The following is a 19,070-nucleotide window of genomic DNA, read 5'->3' as shown; positions in this document are numbered from 1 at the left end:
TAGACTGCTTCAAGCCATATAGTGACTTTTTGAGCTTACACACCTTGCCTACTGTCTTGGACGTACTGAATCCTAGTGGTATATCCATATATACCTTCTATAGTAGCTTCCAATGCAGAAAAATATTCTTCACATCGAGTATGTGGAGTCTCCATTCACCATTCACTGCCAGAGCTAGTGTCCTCATTGTGCTTATCTTTGCGAGTGGTGTAAATGTTTCATTTTAGTCAATGCCATATGTCTGACTGTTTCCCTTTTGACACTAGTCGTGCTTTGTATCTCTCCATCTTCTCGTTCTGGAGTTTGCTTTACCGTGAAGATCTACTTGCATTCAACCGTCTTCTTCCTTGCTGGTAGTGGTACGATCTTCCATGTTCGGTTTTTATTAAGAGCTCCAAGTTCTTCATGCATAGTCGCTTTTCACTTGGAATCTTTTTTAGCAACCTACCAACACTGGTTATAGAGACAGAGTCCAATGATGCATGAATGTTTCATGCAAAGGTGATCTATTAGAATAAGAAATAAAGTTTACAATATCAAGTTCTCACCTAAAACGATTAAAAGGATATCCCGCATTGCTGCGATTGGTCTTACTTAACATTAGGGGGTTAGGAGTGGATAGAGGAGGAATAATATCATCTAGGAGTTTTTAATCAAAGATGAATGGTGTAGGCGTAGGTGTCTCTAGAGTTGGGGAATGTCGAGACAAGGGACTTATTAGCACTTTGGACTCTATTTCCTTAGTTTTCTTCTTGTTCCCGTGTATACACCCTTGATTCACCTTCAGCATGAATCTCATCATCTCTGTAGTCAATCTTCTTGATTTTTGTCTCCTCAATTTATTCATCCCACATCACAGGACATGACATTACTCCCACTTGCATCACTCCATCACCACTACTACTCACTCTCTCTTGTCTCATATCTCTAGTGTCCGTTGAGTCACCGATGGGTGAATTCACTTTCAAAGTATAGTATGGTTCAAACTCTCTGAATGACATATCCATATTCACAAAGAGTCTCTTTTCAAGCATATATAACCTTTCTGAGTCGCCGAATACATGAACACACATTTCACAACTCTTGGATCTCCCTACAAATGACCTGTTGTCCTTCACAAATCATACGCATCCAAATACCTTCAATGGATGGATCTCACTATTGTCTCCTTTCAACATCTGACAAAGAGACTTCTACTCTGACACTCTTGAGGGCTTCCTGTTAAACAATTGAGCGGCTGCCAACATTGTTTGCCCCCAAAAGTTATATGAGAATAATTGTTATCATCATGCTCCGGGCTACCTCTAGAAGATGCTGATTCTTCCTCTCTGCTACTCTATTTTGTGCTGGTGTGTATGGGCATGCAGTTTGGTGTTATATCCCTTGAGCTGTCAAGCGGTCCCTAAATGCTTTGTTAATATATTTTGTCCCGTTCAGTGCTTTCACAACTACACCATATTAGGTTTGGATTGCCTTGTAAAAATCTTTAAAGCAAATAACCACCACACTTCTTTGTTTCATCAAGTATATCCAGGTAACATAAGAAAATCAATCAATAAACGTAACAAAATACCAATAACCATTCATAGAACTAGTATAACAAAGTCCCTATACATCATAATGTTTCAAATCAAACACACCAGTGCTCCTATTCTCAGAACTGATATAAGAGCTCTTAGTGAGTTTGCCAAACTTACAAGCATCACACATTAGTTTCTCCTTATTTGTCTTTTCATAAATAGATGGATACAACCAACTTAGTAAATTAAAACTAGAATGCTCCATACGCCTGCAATGTAGAAGTAACACATCCTTGACGTTCCTCGTAAATTCTTCTATTGTAGCACTTTCCACCATGGATGCCAGAGCTTAGTCCATTCTCTTTCGGTCTAAGTATCAGAGTCTGTTATGCCATGTTCCAGTCCCAAGTGTTTGGCCTGTCCCTTTCTTTTGGAAGATCACCTGAGGAATATCAAAAGAAACAATACGTTTTTAATTGGAGAATAATGACACTAATGGATAAGAGATTTATTGGAAAAGAAGAAACGTACAAGACATTGAACAAAGTCATATGATTGATACATCTTGCTGTACTCTTACCAACTACAAACTGCGCAGTACCGACAACAGTCTGTATACTTTTTGGTACTGCTAGATGAGCTTATGAAGAGAACTCTCCAGTAATATCTGTCATGTGACAAGAAGTACTAGAATCTATAATTCATTCTGGTGATTCTATGGTGAAAATAGAGGCAAGAACAAGTGTGTCACCAGTACCTTTTCTGAAGTGAGCGTAAGTAGCAATAGTACCCCTTGATGTCGATGGATTTGAAACGTCTCAACTTCATCTCATGTTGCTTTCTTTTTCAATACCTCTAGGCACTTATGATCCTCACTAGTAAAGATTGCACCTATCTCTCTCTTGTCTTCTGCTACTATCAGATTTTCCCTGTAGCCCCCTCTTCCACCTTTCCAACCCCCACGAACTCCACCCTATCCGCGCCCACCTATCTCTCTCTCCTTGAGCGGCTTAGGATAGACCCTGCTCAGATGGACAACTTCACCACAGTTGTAACACTTGCTAGTCGCCCCCTAGACACCTACCTACCTGGGCTAGCAACAGCCAATGATGATCGTGCATTCGAAAAACCACTCGGCGCAGAGTGTAGCTTCATGCGACTCTTTTCTTGTATCATCGCAGCAATAGCCTCATCAAGTATATGAATAGTCACATGAGCTAGGAGAATCAATCTCCTCTAATCAAATACCAAGTTTAGATGAGCCATTGCATAGTCATTTGTGTAAAAATCTCTCCCTTCTTTCACAACATATCACCATGACTTGACATAAGTGTGTATTGATCAAGATCTTGCCACAACCACTCCTAGTCTATAAAGTACTCATGAATTAATCTATCACCCTGAACTACTGCCTCTATCTCATGCTGAATCTAAAACACCTTCATGTGGTTCTCCATTCTAGTAAAGATCTTCTCCAGCTTCACCCAAATGTCGCTCATCTTTCAAATGTCTTCCACTGATGAGGAAATTGATGGAACCATTGAGTTGACTAACCAGGTGTAAAGTAAGACATGTGTGATCCTCCACTCATCCTTCTCAGTACTGTCACTCTTTGGCTCATCTACTATCAGGTATCTTTGTAGTCTCTTCCCTACTATAGCAGCATCGATACGACACAACAAACTCAGATATGTGGTCGATCAATCGAGTTTCATATCCACAAGAGGGAGATCTAGCTTCACCTGTGTCGCGTCGAAGCAATACCAGGGTCGTGGCTCTCGTCGAGATGCGAGTTCCTTGTATGAGCCTGACAAAGACCTTTAGAACTTTGGGATTCATCTTCCCCATAATTTTCAATTCCTTACTTCCAGCACTATCTCCATCTCCCGATATTTTTAATCACAAGGATCAAGTCTAGATCACACGCGACTTCCTTCATGCAAGTTCGTGTGATCTGCTTTGCCTTAGCTCGCATGAAGCCGCACTCCCTCTGTCTGAGCCGTCTTTAAAGCCTCTGCTAGTAACAAGCAAAAAAAAAAACGAGTTTAGGTCTCTTCAAGTCGATCTGGGTCTGTATACGCCGATCCTAACTAGATTGTGCGATTCGCTACTACTTCTCGAGGAACACCATTGAAGGAAGAGGGAAATAGGAGTTTCACGTCTCTCTGCGCCAATCTCTACTAGTTCGATCGACGAGAGGTGGAAGTTTCAGGTCTCCCTACGCTGATCCCGACTAATCGATTGAGGAGAGGCGGCTAGGGCTCTGATACCAAATATAACTTATTGATAAAAAAATCACCTTTATTTCATTGATGACGGGCTTATATAGAACCTTACAAGTTGCAACATTTACAAATAAATTTCTAGACTTCATCATTTATGAATAGGACTCTACATTAGAAACATATCTCAACAAATTTTCCTCAATTGTTATTTGCATCTTAGAGCTGTTTGTTCTTCATTGTTTGTTTCAGATGTTCTTTCAATGCAGGTTAACCGTGTGCGGTCTACATTAGAAACATATCTCAACAAATTTTCCTCAAATGTTATTTGCATCATTAGAGCTGTTTGTTCTTCATTGTTTGTTTCAGAGGTTCTTTCAATGCAGGTTAACCGTGTGCGGCATTCGTCACCTTACGATATTCTTTTGTTTTGCTTTTTAGGCCAACATGCTAGAGGGTGGAGGAAAAACACCAATATTGAGCCCAACTGAACTCCAGGATATAGGATATAAGCTTGTGGTGTATCCGCTGTCCTTGCTTGGGGTATCAATCCGGGCCATGGAGGTGTGTTCTTTTACATCAAATATGTGTGATGTATATGTTGCTTTGACATAAACTAACTTTCAAATTCTTTGTTGTGGTTGTGCTATTAGTCTTCTATTTAATCATTGATTTTCTAATGTAAAAGAAGGAAAAGTGCATATTCTAGTTAATTTATAGTTTTGGATTTCGTTCTTGTTTTTTATTTAAAATATCTTGTAGAATTCCTTGAAGCACTTTCAGGTTCCTGAGCAACTAAACTTGATACAAAATATGACACATTAATCTATTAAGCTGAGCTGTTTGGGATCTTTTCTATCTTTCGGTTTTTTTTTTTCAATTTCTTTTATTTATGCTTTAATATGAAAAGAAAATATGTTTTTTTTTTTTATAATTTTTTTTGTGTTCGACAAAATTAGTTAAGATAAACTTTCATTGTATTATCCAATTGTACGACCCATTCTCTCCAAACAATAGTTCTGCACTATTTTGCACTGAAACATCATGCAAATCCCATGGAAAACTTAAATCCCGATATTTTCTGTTCCATGGTAGATTAATTCCTTTAATAAATTATAACAGTTAAATGGGGAAACTGGCATCTCAAAACTCAGCAATGAGGGACGCAATGGCAATGTTCTAAGGCATTGGAAGCGAAGTGGGAAGATGCTGGTGAGGGGTGTGGGATAGGGCACAAATGATTACCGAGTTAGGGTTAGTATCTTGGAGAAGGGGAGAGAGAAAAAGAGGAGATGATTCCGACGTTTTGCTGATTATGTTGACCGGGCAGGCTAAGGCAGCATTAATGCGGGAGTTGTTTTGTGGCTGAGTTGGGACGTGTAGTGAGTTGGGACGTGTAGCAAAAATTGAGAAAGAAAAATTTTTTGGAAGAAAAAAATGATCACCTAAATCTTGTCTTCATTGCTTTAAAGAACAATTCAAATAAAAATAGAAATGGTTTAACAAAGATATTTTATCAACAACATATTTTGTCCAAAAGAAAGAAAAAAAAAATGAAAAAACTGTGCGTAATGTGGTTGAACATCATCACATAACAAAATTAGTGCATTCAATGGTTACCATTTTGGAGGCCAATCCCCTCAATTGTTGAATGAGAAAAACACAGTCTTCAGACTTGGATCAAGATTCTCTTAGTGCTTTTTGTAATAGATTCCATTGAATGGAGTGAACCTGAAAATTTCAAGTTAATCTTGTTTTTTTTTGTTTTATAACTTGTGGCGTAGAAGTATAAGAATGCCTAAAGGCACCATATATCGATGTTATACATGGACTGTTTCAGTGATGCTCAAACAGAGGTCGGACACAAGGAAAAAAAAAAAAACTTAAAAGATTTTTTTAAACATAAATTGTATTATATTCCCACAAATTTTGGGTAGGCAATTCAAGGAATAGTTTTTTAGTAACCCTATTAATTTTTTTGATTCAAATATGTTTTAAACAGTACAACATCTTAGTTAAGAAGCAAATAAAGGAAGTTTGAAAATAGGGAACCTAATATCAAATTTTGAGATCTATTTTTTATACACTTGAGAAACTTAGATTAAAGCAATTATGTTATATAGATACAAATGTCAGATAAGTTTCATGATTTGTTTGAAATTTGAAACTCATTGGATAAACATTTTGAATGTAATCAACACAAAAGTAAAATCAATTTCCTTTATCTTTTCAATGCTTGGCTTAAAAGTAATTTGATTTAACTCAAAATATACTTGATGTATTTCTTCAACCTGATGCCACTTAAGGTGCAGTTAGGATGACTACTATTTTTTGAAGAGACATCTTCACAGGTGCTGTTAGAAAGTTGCTGCTGGAATAGCAGGGAGATTGTTTAGATAATTTACTATGCTACACTTGTTTTTGATGAAAAAAGAATTATGACCTTATAGATGTAAATGAATTTAGTGACTGCAATTTTTAAAACAATTGAAGTAGAATAACAAAAATAACTCTAACAATATAAAAAACACGTTAGGAGTCCAAATTTTTCCAATACATCAATTGTATATCATTATTTTATTCATTATTTTACAATTAGGGCTGTCAAAAAACTCGTTGTTCGCGAACAGTTCGTGTTCAGTTCGTCAATGAGTTCGTGTTCGATTCGTTCGATAAGTAAAAAAGAAGAACGTGAACAAATTTTGTTGAACAATTTATTCCTTCCTCTATTCAAGGTCTAAACCAGAACTTCAAAATTATTTTGTATTAGGCATGACCAACAATTGATAAAATTGCAACTCAATAAATATGAGAATATACAAAATTTTTTAAATAGTTTCCATTTATTGAATTTTTTTCTCTCCACCACTCCTTTAATACTTTAACTATTTCTTTAATAAGGTCACAACCTAATTTAGCTGCCCCTCTTTTTAAGTCCTTCCACAATTTTCTTGAAGTGCATGGTTGGTCCATTTTCAATTTCGATCTCTCTGAAGCATAAATTACAAAATATAATCTTCACCTTCCTCTCCTAAATGACCAATATACCATCTTCATTTTGTTGTCTCTTCTGATGTATCTTGCATATAAAAATTTTGAGGAAATTTTATAATTTATCTTACAATAAAAAATTTAATTACAAAAATTGAAACAAAATTAAAAAAACTGATCGAATTAGAGCCCTGTGATATCAATTTATCAAAAATTGCTCCATTCAAAATCATCAACTATATCGTACAGGCTTCAAGACCAAATAGTATATGTGGTTAATAATGCAATGTGTTCTTTAAGACCAGGTAATATTTGTGGTTAACAATGTCATGTGTGATTTAACACCAGGTAATATCTGCGGTTAATAGTATTGGATGATGGCTCGGGGTAATATTAAAAATGCTTTTGACCTTATCAATGAAATGTTTGAATCTATTGATGTAGTTGGAATAAAGATTGATGCAGGTCTTTAGCACCGCAGACGTGGCCATCATAGTCATAAATATATGAAATCTCTACTTTCTAAGAATAAGCTTCATGGTATAAAGCCTATAGAGTTAGATTTTTATGAATATTGTATCCATGACAAGTAAAAAACGATTTATTTCTCCAAAAATGGGTCTAATGTGAAGTCCAAAAAGCTAGAGTTATTGTATAATGATGTATGAGATTCTACTGCAGTTCAGTCCATTGGAGGTTCCCAATATTTTGTAATTTTCATTGATGATCACACAATAACAGTATGGGTGTACTTCTCGAAACAATATTTGATGTATTTGAGGTGATTGAGGAGTGAAAGCATGGCTTTGCGATTGAAGAAAAACTTTTATGGTTTGAAGCAGACTCTAATGCAGTGTTATATAAATTTTGACTTGTTTATGTCTGACAATAAGTACATGAAGTGCCATGCAGATTATCGTTGCTTCATTAAAATTTTTATAATTGTTATATTGTACTTCTATTGTATGTGAATAACATATTGGTTGCAAGAGCAGATATGTAGAAGATTTAGGACTTGAAAGAGCAATTATCAAGGGAATTTGAGATTATGATTTATGTCTAACTAAGAAGATTCTCAGATTGAGAATCAACAAGGACACGATTGCTTGTATATTGAAATTATCTCAGGCAGAATAGTTGAGAAGGACTTACACAGGTTCAACATTAGTGAGGCAAAACCAATTTGCACCCTCTTAGGTAGTCACTTTAATTTATTTAAAGAATTATCGCTTAAGTCTGAAACAAAGCAAACAAAGATAGAAAGTGTATTTCATTTCATCTACCGGAAGAAGAATCGAAACATCGAACATATATAGAAGAGGAAACGATGAATCGGGGAAGAGAGAGGAAATGAACCAAGGTATACCAGGTCTTTTTAAATTATTCTTAGCTGGAGAGATAGGTTTTTCTACATTCTTAGGAACATTTTCTTCATGTTTTCAATTTCTTTATTATCCCTCTCAACTTCAATTTCTTTTTGAATTCCAACATTTAATTCTCTTTCACTCCTGAGTTGGACAACTTTAACTTGCTATTGCTCTTTATTCTTATCTTTAGGATTTATTTCAACATTACTAGGAAGTGTTCCTTGAGTCTTATTGCTAAGTGCGTTAGCAATTTGTCCTAGTTGATTCTCAATATTTCTTATTGCAGCGCTTTATCTTTGTAATTGATTCCCCATCTGTAACACCACTTTTTTTACATACAACCTCTTCTCCTTTATTGGTTGGTTTGTAAATTCAGAAGGGTGAGAAAGTCTATAGTTAATACTACCTTGGTTGTTCCAGTTTTCTAATGGGTTTGCTTGATTGTTTCCCCATTTCTGATTTCCGTCACCATAATTATTATTCCAATTAAAGTTAGGGTGGTTTTTCCAACCTGGGTTGTAATAGTTTGAATATGGGTTATCGGGTCTATTGTTAATTGCATTTAAAGTCTCTAATGATGGTTGAGAATCAATTATATGTCTTAATGAATTCTCTTCAATCGCATGAGATGTTTAAGAAAATTTCATTTCAATTTGATCTATCTTTCTAGATATTGCAGCAACTTGAAATGTCAATATGAAAATTTGCATCATTATCATCTACACTGACTACTTTCTTAGAATTTATTCTTTCAGAGGACCATTAAAAATTGTTTGTGGCCATCTCTTCAATCAATGCATAAGCTTCGTCAAATGGTTTTAATATTAATGAACCTCCAACAACTTCAACAATAAATCTAAAGGATCCTACTAACCGATTATAAAATGTTTAAATAATTAACCAGTCTGGCAAGACATGATACAGACACTTTCTAAGGAGTTCTTTAAATTGTTCACAAGTTTCGTATATTGACTCGCCTTCATACTGAGTAAAAGAGGTAATATCATTTCTAATGCTTAGCAGTTTTTGAATGTGGAAAATACTTAGCCAAGAATTTTTATGCTAACTCCCCCCAAGTTCTAATAAATTCAGGTGCTAAAGAGTTTAACCACACATCTTAGCTTTATCTCTTAAGGAAAAAGAAAAAAATTTAAGTCTAACAACGTCGTTAGATACATCATCATATTTAAATATAACACAAATTTTTAGAAAATTTGCTAGGTATAAGTTTGGGTCCTCAGATGGTGTTCCCCCAAACTGATCGTTTTGCACCATCGTCCTCAGATGGTGTTCCCCCAAACTGATCGTTTTGTACCATCTGTATAATAGCAGGTTTAAGTTCAAATGAATTAGCCCCTACAGCAGGGGTTTGTATACTTAATGAATTTCATATGCTGTATGGTTTGCATAGTCCCTTAAAGTTCTTTGTATATTATGATGTTCATTTTCAACAATTTGATTTTTAAAATTATTTTGTAATGTTTGTCATTTTTAAGGAATTGTGAAGTTCTTTTTGTTTTTGAATTTTTCTTATGGTTCTTTCTAACTCAGAATCGTAAGACACTAAACCTTCAGATCCCGAACTACGCATGCAAAATTAAAAATTCCAAAAATAAAACTAAAACAAAACACTCAAAATAAAAAAAAAATATATTTTTTTAAATTTTTTTCGATTTTCAATTTTTTTTCTTTTTTTAAATAATTTTTAAGAAATAAAAAATTACTGATAAAGAGAAACTAAAATACAATTCTTCTAAAAAAATCTACAGTCAAATAAAAATTTCTAAGTTAAAAATTCTTTTATTTCCCGACAACGGCGGCAAAAACTTGGCTCGACCCGCAATTACACAATTATTTAAGTTCTGAAAGATGAGAAAAAACTTGACCCAATTTATATTCAGCAGTTAGTGTGCAAAATAAATATGTTAAAAATTAACTAATGACTTACACACTAGGGACACTACACAAGTATACATATCGTTTCAAGTAATATAAAATTTTCGTTAAAAATCCTAGTATCGAACTCACAGTGAATAATGAAATTTTTATATGTTGACTTAGAAATAATTCTACCCAAACTGTAAAAAAAATTCGTAGGAGAAAAATATCAAATTTTTTGTAAGATGGTGTAAACTAAAGTTTGCTACTTCTACATGCAAAGCTAAAAGTAGATGCATAGTTTCTTAAACTACAGATGTGTAAAGAAGTACAATTATAATAAAAATTCTTTCATCTTGGAAAGAGATTGTAATTAGTGTAGGAATCAAATGCTTAAAGATAAAACTGAGGTTTTGGGACAAATATGAGCACACCTATTCTTTACCCTCTCCCGAGTGAATAAGAATATTGGCTAATCTAAAGTTAAGTTCTTGCTTGATATGATTGTGCTGAGTAGATTCTATTCTCTCATTTCCAGGTAACCCTTACCCACTGTGCCCTCTCGATTTGGCCAACTAGGTCTCAGGTTCCGAACTAAAAACCAAATTGAAAAAAGTTTCAGCCTGTCACTCTAGAATCATCAATTATACTTCAATCAAAACTTATCTTCCTATTCATTTGCACTCCACCCCCCCCCACCCTTGGGCGTGACATCTCGTCCATCCAAGGTTTAGTATGGTACTCACTAGTTAGGTGAAACCATAGTTCTCCAGGGTCATTATTTTTCACAATGGATTTTAACATCACAAATGATCAATTTGCAAAGTAAATTAAGAACCAATGAAAATACCATCACAAAGTTTTGGAATAAAAGAAATTTTAAAAATATTTGAACCTCACACATGATTACTTCTTATTGCAATGAGAAAGAAAAGAAAACTATTCAGAATTTATGGGGATAACAAAACAAAACATGATATATATTAAAAACCAAATTTACAAAACAAAAATTAAATAAAAGTACAAATACTTATCTCAAAATTTTAACCAAACAATTCTCTGAAGTTTCCTGACTGAACTTGACTCCATAAGACTCACACATGACTTAACAAACACTCATAATCACGACAATTCTACTATGGTGGCCGCCTACCCCAATGGTGGTCAAAGCTACCTAAAAATGACTCCAAAAACTCCTCTTCTTCTCTTGGACGTGTAGAAATGCTTCCTATATATAAAGCTTTGAAAATAACCAAGAGTCACTTCAGACACCTTTTCGAAATTCATTCAAATGCATTGAATATATGCATAACCGTCTCTGGCGCCTGAGTGCCCAACCGTGGCGCTTAGGCATCGAGCTTCTAGAACATCCTCGCATCTAGGCGCCAGGTTATTTTTTTGTTCTTTAGCTTCGTTTGAACCATTTTTGCTCCATTTTTGTTCTTTTTGCTCTTAAACTCTATTTTTTGTACCCGAAATATAAAACACACAAAATGTCTTTCATTAAAGCGCAATATCCTTAAAATGAGCATGAAATACACATATAAAAATATATAATTTTAAGGCTCGCCACCTAACACTAAATTTTCAAAATCCGATCTTCCCAGTTTCACCAAAATTCATTTCAACATATACCATCAAAACCCTAAGCTCCTAGACTAATCTTTGATTTGCAGTCTTATATTCACCGAAAATCTAATCAAGAGATAGTGGCATCATATTGCCAAGGAGAAATCCTGAACGAGGTGTCCAGGAAATCACTATGGAGACAACCCGAGGTCACCCATAACCAAAACTGTGACTTTGTTAGATCAAGAGGAGAAAGTGAATTGCTTCCACCATACTGTTTTCAATGATGGACCGACATCCCAAAGATTGGATATGCATATCAGAGGAGAAACCAAAATTTTGGAGTGAAGAATGCGACCTTGTCGTAAAAAAAATTGTGAAGTGTCTACTACGCCAACATGAAGGGAAAAGAAAAATCCCTATCTAGTTCAAATATAAAATGAGAGATGCATCACAAATAACTTCCCCACATTATTGACAAAACATGCTATTGAAACTTCACTACAATAACAAAATCTCTCAATAAAGGAGTGCACAACTTAGTTCGAGCAACCTATGTTGAAATGTGAGCTACTGGAGCTCAAGGAGAACATCATAGCTCGATATTTAGAGAGATTGAGGTCATCTTTTAACAATGTGATATAGTTGCAACCATATTGGATATTACAAGATGTTCGAACCCTAGCCCTGAAGTTAATTAGAGAGACAATATAATAGTATCAGGTCTACATCACCCTTCAAACAGGGTTCAAATATTAGTTTAGGCAATAAGAGTACGCCCAATAGAGCACCCAAGCCAAGCTAGACTCACCTGAATAGAATCCTATCCAGAGTGGAGAGTGGGTAGAGCCCACCAGCATTCCCAATTCATCCTAGCCAAAAAAGATATCCATTATAGGTGAAAGATGATCCAATCATACGGGCCATTATAGTTTGTTATGATAAATTTTATAGAATAGAAGGTGATTTGAAGGCAAAGGACAACGAAAGGATTTGCTTTGTATTTGTTTAAGACAAACGTTTTTTTTTAAGTTCTAATAATTAATGTTTTGATGCAGATGCATATAAAATTTTGGCTTTCATCTATTCTATGTCCTATAGAATCAATTTAATCCAATTTAAATAATTAAGCGAAACTAAATCATCTTAGTAGAAATAGGTAGATTATATGTTAAAATTTTCCTTTTAAGAGTAAACAACATCACCTGCAAAGCGCTTGACACATATCGATGCAAGAGTATAACATGAAGGGGATCTGAAAGCAAGGATGGGCCTTTTTGAAATTCTCGGAAGGGTAGATCTATTGCTACTGCCCTGTTTTAAAGAAAAAGAAAGAGTTCAACATTTCACTGTTCTATACCAATGCTTCCACACTTCTCAACCCCGTCTATTCTTTGAAGAAAATAATTCGTTAAAGATGAAAATATTTAAGAGCTTTGGACTATACATTTATTATAATCGTTGTCAATTAAAATTAATTATGTACAGAACCAAACCGGTTTGTTATCCTATTACTCCATATTCCACTATCGACAGATTCGCTAACAGTAAATTAATTATTTCAATTCGTAATTACACAGCATATTCATGTATTTAAGAGCCTGTATGTTTATCTTCAGGATGCACTGACTGCTTTAAAAGGTGGCCGCATTCCTCCTCCTGGGACATTACCAACTTTTGAAGAGATAAAGGAAACAGTTGGGTTTAATGAGTATTACGAAGAGGAAGAACTGTATAAATCAGCTGGTGTCCATCCATCCTACCAAGGAGGTTAGCAGTAACCTTTCCTCTTCTTTCCTCCTCCACTTTGTGGCTCTTAAACAATACTTGTTTTCTCCTTTCGTTATTTTTAAGGCCAAAGAGCAGAGAGAATAAATGAACCTGTAGTTGAGGCACTCAGTCAATTGGATGGCGGAAGTAAGTCTGGTGATTCTAATGACCGCTCATCTGGTATATGGTCTCAGACTCTGAGATTAAAAGTCACAGGAAGCAATGGATTTGAGAAGCTTGACGTTCGTATTCCGGTTAGTCAATATTTCCTCGGGCATGTAAATGCATAAATTTCTAGGGCATTTACATACATAAAGCCCAATTCTTATGTTTTTACCCAACTGTAAAACTTTGTTTTTTAACATTCATACCACTTAAATCTTTCATCTCACATCAAAACTACCATTTTTTTAACTTTAAAAAAGTAAACCTTTTAGCGCATAAGGTAGCATACATGCAAATATTGAAGTTTAGGTGTTAAATATGTAAATTCATAAGAGTTGAGTGGTATTTATGTAAATCTTCCTGATTTTTTGTCTCTCGTCTGTTTAATGTTTCTTGTATTTATGCATTAGCCATCTATATGTGCACATACTTTTACATCTTTCATGCCTATAAATTATAATGTGAATTCAGAAATTATTCCATGCAGATAAAGAGAATGTGGTCGCATGTGTGGTGGTTTTTTTTAGAAGGAAGTGGAGAGTGAGTCTCGCATGGAGAGTTTTGTAGGTTTGTTATCCCCCCTTATCCCCCTCTCAAGCTCGTCATCCAATGGAGTGTTGGTGAGTTCATGTCGTAGGCGTTCGAATTGGGCAGCTATGGGATTCTTTGCAAAGATGTTAGTCACTTAATCGATTGAACTGATGTGGAAAATTTGAATGTCGCCCGATTGAATGTGGTCACGGATGAAGTGTTAGTCTATTTTGATATGTTTCGTATGGGAGTGCAAGGTGGGATTGAGAGCAATAGCAATTGTTGATGTGCTGTCACAGTGGATTGGTAGCAGAGATGTTGAATTCTTGAAGTAGTCTTCAAAGCCAGATGACATCGGCTGTGGCAGCAGCAACTGTGCGGTACTCTGCTTCTATGGAGGAGCGAGTTATCATTTTCTGCTTTTGAAATGTCCATGAGATAAGATTGGTGTCGAGAAAGGTGCAAAATCTGGTGCTTAATCGTCTGTTTTGTGAGTTATCGGCCTAGTCGGAGTCAGAGTAGGTGTGGAGTTATAGTGGGTTTTTGGTAATTGGAAGACTGAATGTAATGGTATCTTTGAGGTATGTAGGAGACGCTTGATGAGCTGGAAGTAGTAACTGAGGGGGTTATGCATATGCTGACAAATGTAGTTAACGACAAAGACTATGACTGGTCTTGTAATTTTAAGCAACTGAAGGGAGCCGACAAGTTATCTATATTGAGTGATGTTGGGAAACTCTTGAAAGTTTTTGTCGGGATTAATTTTTGGGGAAGGGGAGTGTGGACTGGTTTGTACATGCATAGGCCAAGTTAGTATAGGAGGGAATGAATGTATGAAGATTGGGTTAATTGGTAATGTTGTGATGTATTGTTTATGTGGATGCCAAGAAAGGTGTTTATCAATCTCGTTTCCTTGAGTTGGAATTCTGATTGGAGGGTGGGGTGAGGTGCATAAACGCTTGAGGGTCATTTCTCGTTATGAGGATGTCGTCTACATATACGAGGCAGTATATGGTAGTTTGATTGTGATGGTATATGAGGGAGGATAAGTTGTGCTTAGTCTAAACCCTTTGGTTTGTAGATGGTGAATGAGGGTGTGATACCATTGGTGTGGGGCCATTTTAAGGCCATAGAGAGTCTTTTTGAGTAAGCATACCTTGGTTGGATATTGAGTGCCTTGGAAAACTTGAGGTTGATGCATGTATATCATTCCTTCTAGTGAGCCATGAAGGTAGGCGTTGGAGACATCCAATTGCTGAATTTTTCACTTACGTTGGAGTGCGTTTGATAAGAGAATTCTAATTGCAGGTGGTTTGGCGATGGGGCTAAATGCTTTCGTGTATAGTGCGCTCTGAAGTTTCTTGAAGCCTTGTGTGACAAGTTGTGCTTTGTATTTGGCCACGGTTCTGGTAGGATTGTATTTGGTGCTATAGGTCCATTTGCAACCAGTAATATTTTGCTGAGGTTGTGGCTCAAATAAAATCCATGTTCCTTGCTTTTGTAGTGCTTCAAATTCAAACAACATAGCTTGGCGCCAATGTGAGAGATTTACGGCTTGTGTGCAACAAGTTGGATCAGTGGTTTGGTGTTACACCCTTACACGCGCTGGTCCACCCTGGACCGGCTAGAAGCAGTATAACCGGCCCATAGGCAGGCTGGTCTTGGCTACGGGAAGAAGTGGAGCGGACAGAGGAAACCACAGAAGAAGGAAAGGAAAGTGTGCGGTCCATTAGGGCCATAATCACCTTTGCAAGGAGGAGAAATTAAAGGAGTTTGGAGGGAAAGTTAGGAAAGAAAGTTTTTGTAATGCTATGAGCTGATTCTATTAGGGGGATAGCCTAGGGTTTGTTTTCTTTTGTGCATGCTTTGTTGTGGCTGCTGTTTTCTTTTTTCTTGTGGTGTTTCTAGCGACGTCTAGGATATGGGAGAGGCGATCTACCTCTTGAATAGTAGATCAACTTTGTATCATGCTTGTCTTCGTTGATCTTTTTTGAGAGCAACCCTCATTTTGTGTTTTTTTCACCCATCTTTTGTCGTTTTGTTGTGGTTTGTTGGTTGATTTTGGTTCTGAGACATATCAAATTACTATCAGGGCATAGATCTTGGTGAGATGACAACAAAGAAGTGGATGTGTTAGAAGGAAAAGTTGGGCAAATCAAATCAGGAACGAAGGAGAGATCCTCCAATATGGAGGATAGGTTTTTTTCTATTGAAAGTTGAATGGAGGATGAATTTGAAAGCATAGGAGAAATGTGGGAGATGATGAAAAAAACTCATGGAGATACAAGCCAAGGTCATGTCAATTGCTCCAGTTGCCAATTCTAACCAAGGATTGATTAGGGAATCCTTAGCTAGGTCAAGAGGGAAGCAAATTGAGCGAGAAGATAATGAAGAAGACTTCATTTATCTACAAGAGTGTCACCTAGGACTCCGAGAGGAGGGGAGTGGAGTCTTCCGATGAAGGGGGATGGGCCAAAAGTTGGAGGGATGTTGTAAGGGACGCGAAAAAACACGATGGAGGAATGAGGGATTTTGGATTGCGATATGCTTATGACCGAAGGAGGGAGTTCTACCTTAGATATATTGGGGGAAATACCGAAGGAAGAGGAGGTTGGGGCAAAAATATAAGGGTCAAAAAACTGAAGATGCCAATCTTCGAAGGAGAGGATGCACATGGATGGGTGTATCGGGTGAAGCGATACTTTGTGATCAACGGGTTGAGTGAGGATGATAAGCTTATGATAACGGGATTATGCTTGGAGGGGAAGGCTTTAGCGTGGTTCCAGTGGATTGAGACAAGATATCCGATACACTTATGGGAGAAGTTTAAGGATTGTTTATTGGAACGTTTTTGAGCCATTCGAGAAGGAGACTTACTCGAGCAATTCTATGCTCTAACATAAAAGGGGACAGTTATGGAGCACCTAGAGAAGTTTGAGCTCTTGTGAGGGAGGTTGAGGGGGATTTTTATAGCATGCTTGGAAGGGAACTTCTTGAAAGGTTTGAAGCCCGACATATAAGCGGCCATCCACCCCTTGAGGCAGTGAGGATTGAGGAAAATGATAGAGTTCGCCCAGATGATGGAGGACAAGAAACAGGTGAAGAAGACCAGTAAAGGCAACAACATCGGGGGATTCTACAAGAGCACTTTTATAGCCAAGACACCGATGACACATACGGTATATCATTTCAGAGACGGTGAAGGAGAAGAATACAGGACCCCCGCCTCGGGGGTAGTTTCAAGCGCCTCACAGATGCAAAATTGCAAGATAAAAGAGCAAAAAGATTATGTCATTGCTGTGATGAGAAATATGCCCTAGGATACCGTTGCAAGAAGCGCGCTCTTTAGATTTTGTTAGTTCAGGAGGGGGATACAAAGAGTGAGGGATCAGAAGAGGATGTAGTGGAGGAGGAGCATCTGCGTTTGGATGTGGTGGAGGTTTCCCTCAATTCAGTGGTGAGATTTACCCCAAATCACACCATGAAGGTGAGGGGATGCAACGGGGAATAATCAGTTGTAGTGTTGGTGGATAGTGGAGCCACACATAACTTAATCTCAAATCAGGTTGTGGAGAAGTTAGGGTTGAAGATGGTGACTACAGGGAGCTTCGACGTCATGGTGGGGACAAGGAAGGAGGAGAAAAGTTGGGGAATTTGCTAGTTCTAACACTATATGGTCTACAGGTGGCGGAAGACTTCCTTGCTTTAGATTTGTGCAGCACATACGTGATCTTGGGGATAAAATGGTTGTGAACGCTAGGTGAGATGAAGTTGGATTGGAAGTCCTTGACGATGGAGTTTCAAGTGGAGGGTAGGAAGCTGGTGCTGAGAGGAGATGTTAGCTTATGCAAAACCATGTCGTTACTCAAGACCACAGTCAAGCTGATTCAGGGAGTTGGACTAGGTTACTTGTTGGAGTTGCAAAGCTTTGAGGAGATTTGGGATTCAAAGTTGGCAGTTTTTGGAAGGGGTCCAACGGCTTGATTTTAGATTCATAATTGGCAGAATTTTCGGTAAGATCCAACAGCTTCTACAACAGTTTACAGATGTCTTCCAGCAGCCAAGCGGGTTATGTACTCCGAGAGCACGAGCATGCTATCACATTGAATGAGGGTATTTCTCCCTTCAGCGTCAGAACATACATGTACCCCTAGATTCAGAAGGATGAGATAGAGAAATTGATTCGAGAGATGCTCGAGCCTGGGATTATCGTGCCTAATGTGAGCCCTTTTTCCAATCTCTTTCTGTTGGTGAAGAAAAAAGATGACAGTTGGAGATTCTGTGAGGACAACCGGATTTGAGAAAGGAAACGGTGTTGGACAAGTTTCCTTTTCCTATGATTGATGAGTTACTGTGTGAGCTTTATGGGTAGTTATTTTCTCAAAAAAATGATCTTAAGTCAGGGGCACCACCAGATAAAGATATATCCAACAAATGTGCACAAGACAACATTCAGGACACATTCAGGACATTATGGTTTCTTAGTGATCTCGTTTGGCCTCAATAACACCCGACAACATTTCAATCCCTCATTAATAGGGTTTTTCAACCTTATCTTCGAAAATTTATCATTTTTTTCTTTGATAATATTATGATCTACAGTCGTACAGAGAGAGCATGTGGGGCATCTGAGGACAATCCTGGAGATGCTGAGGGAGCACTAGTTTTATGTTAACTTGAAGAAATGTTCTTTTGGACAGTACATATGGAGTACCTATGACAAGTGGTGACTAGAACGGGTTTAGCAGTGGATCTATCCAAGATCGAGGCTATGATTGATTAACCCTTACCAATGAATTTGAAGGAGTTGAAAGGATTCATGGGACTCACAAGCTACTACCGAAAGTCCATGAGAGGATTTGACACGATAGCATGATCATTGACAGAGCGGTTGAAAAAAGACAATTTCAAATGGCGGAAGCAGCAACACATGCATTTGAACATCTGAAGAGGGCCGTGACTAACTACCAGTATTAACATTTCTAATTTTCAGTAAACCATTTGTGGTGGAGAGGGATGCATCTGGATATGGATTGGGAGCTGTGCTCATGCATGAT

The 19,070-nt window shown here is 37.1% G+C and overlaps 1 protein-coding gene across 1 annotated transcript in view; it reads left to right on the top strand.

Moving 5' to 3' along the window:
* Window positions 1-19,070, top strand: part of LOC110019586 (2,3-dimethylmalate lyase-like) — a 39,893-nt gene that overhangs the window by 15,324 nt on the left and 5,499 nt on the right. The window contains exons 4-6 of the mRNA XM_020717318.1: window positions 4,184-4,306; window positions 13,167-13,317; window positions 13,402-13,571. Coding sequence (XP_020572977.1) covers window positions 4,184-4,306; window positions 13,167-13,317; window positions 13,402-13,571 — 444 coding nt within the window. The remainder of the gene's footprint in view (window positions 1-4,183; window positions 4,307-13,166; window positions 13,318-13,401; window positions 13,572-19,070) is intronic.

Source organism: Phalaenopsis equestris, unplaced genomic scaffold, assembly GCF_001263595.1.
Source record: "Phalaenopsis equestris unplaced genomic scaffold, ASM126359v1 Scaffold000061, whole genome shotgun sequence".
NCBI lineage: Eukaryota > Viridiplantae > Streptophyta > Magnoliopsida > Asparagales > Orchidaceae > Phalaenopsis > Phalaenopsis equestris.
Note: the sequence above shows the minus strand (reverse complement) of the source record. Positions and strands in the feature narration are given on the sequence as shown.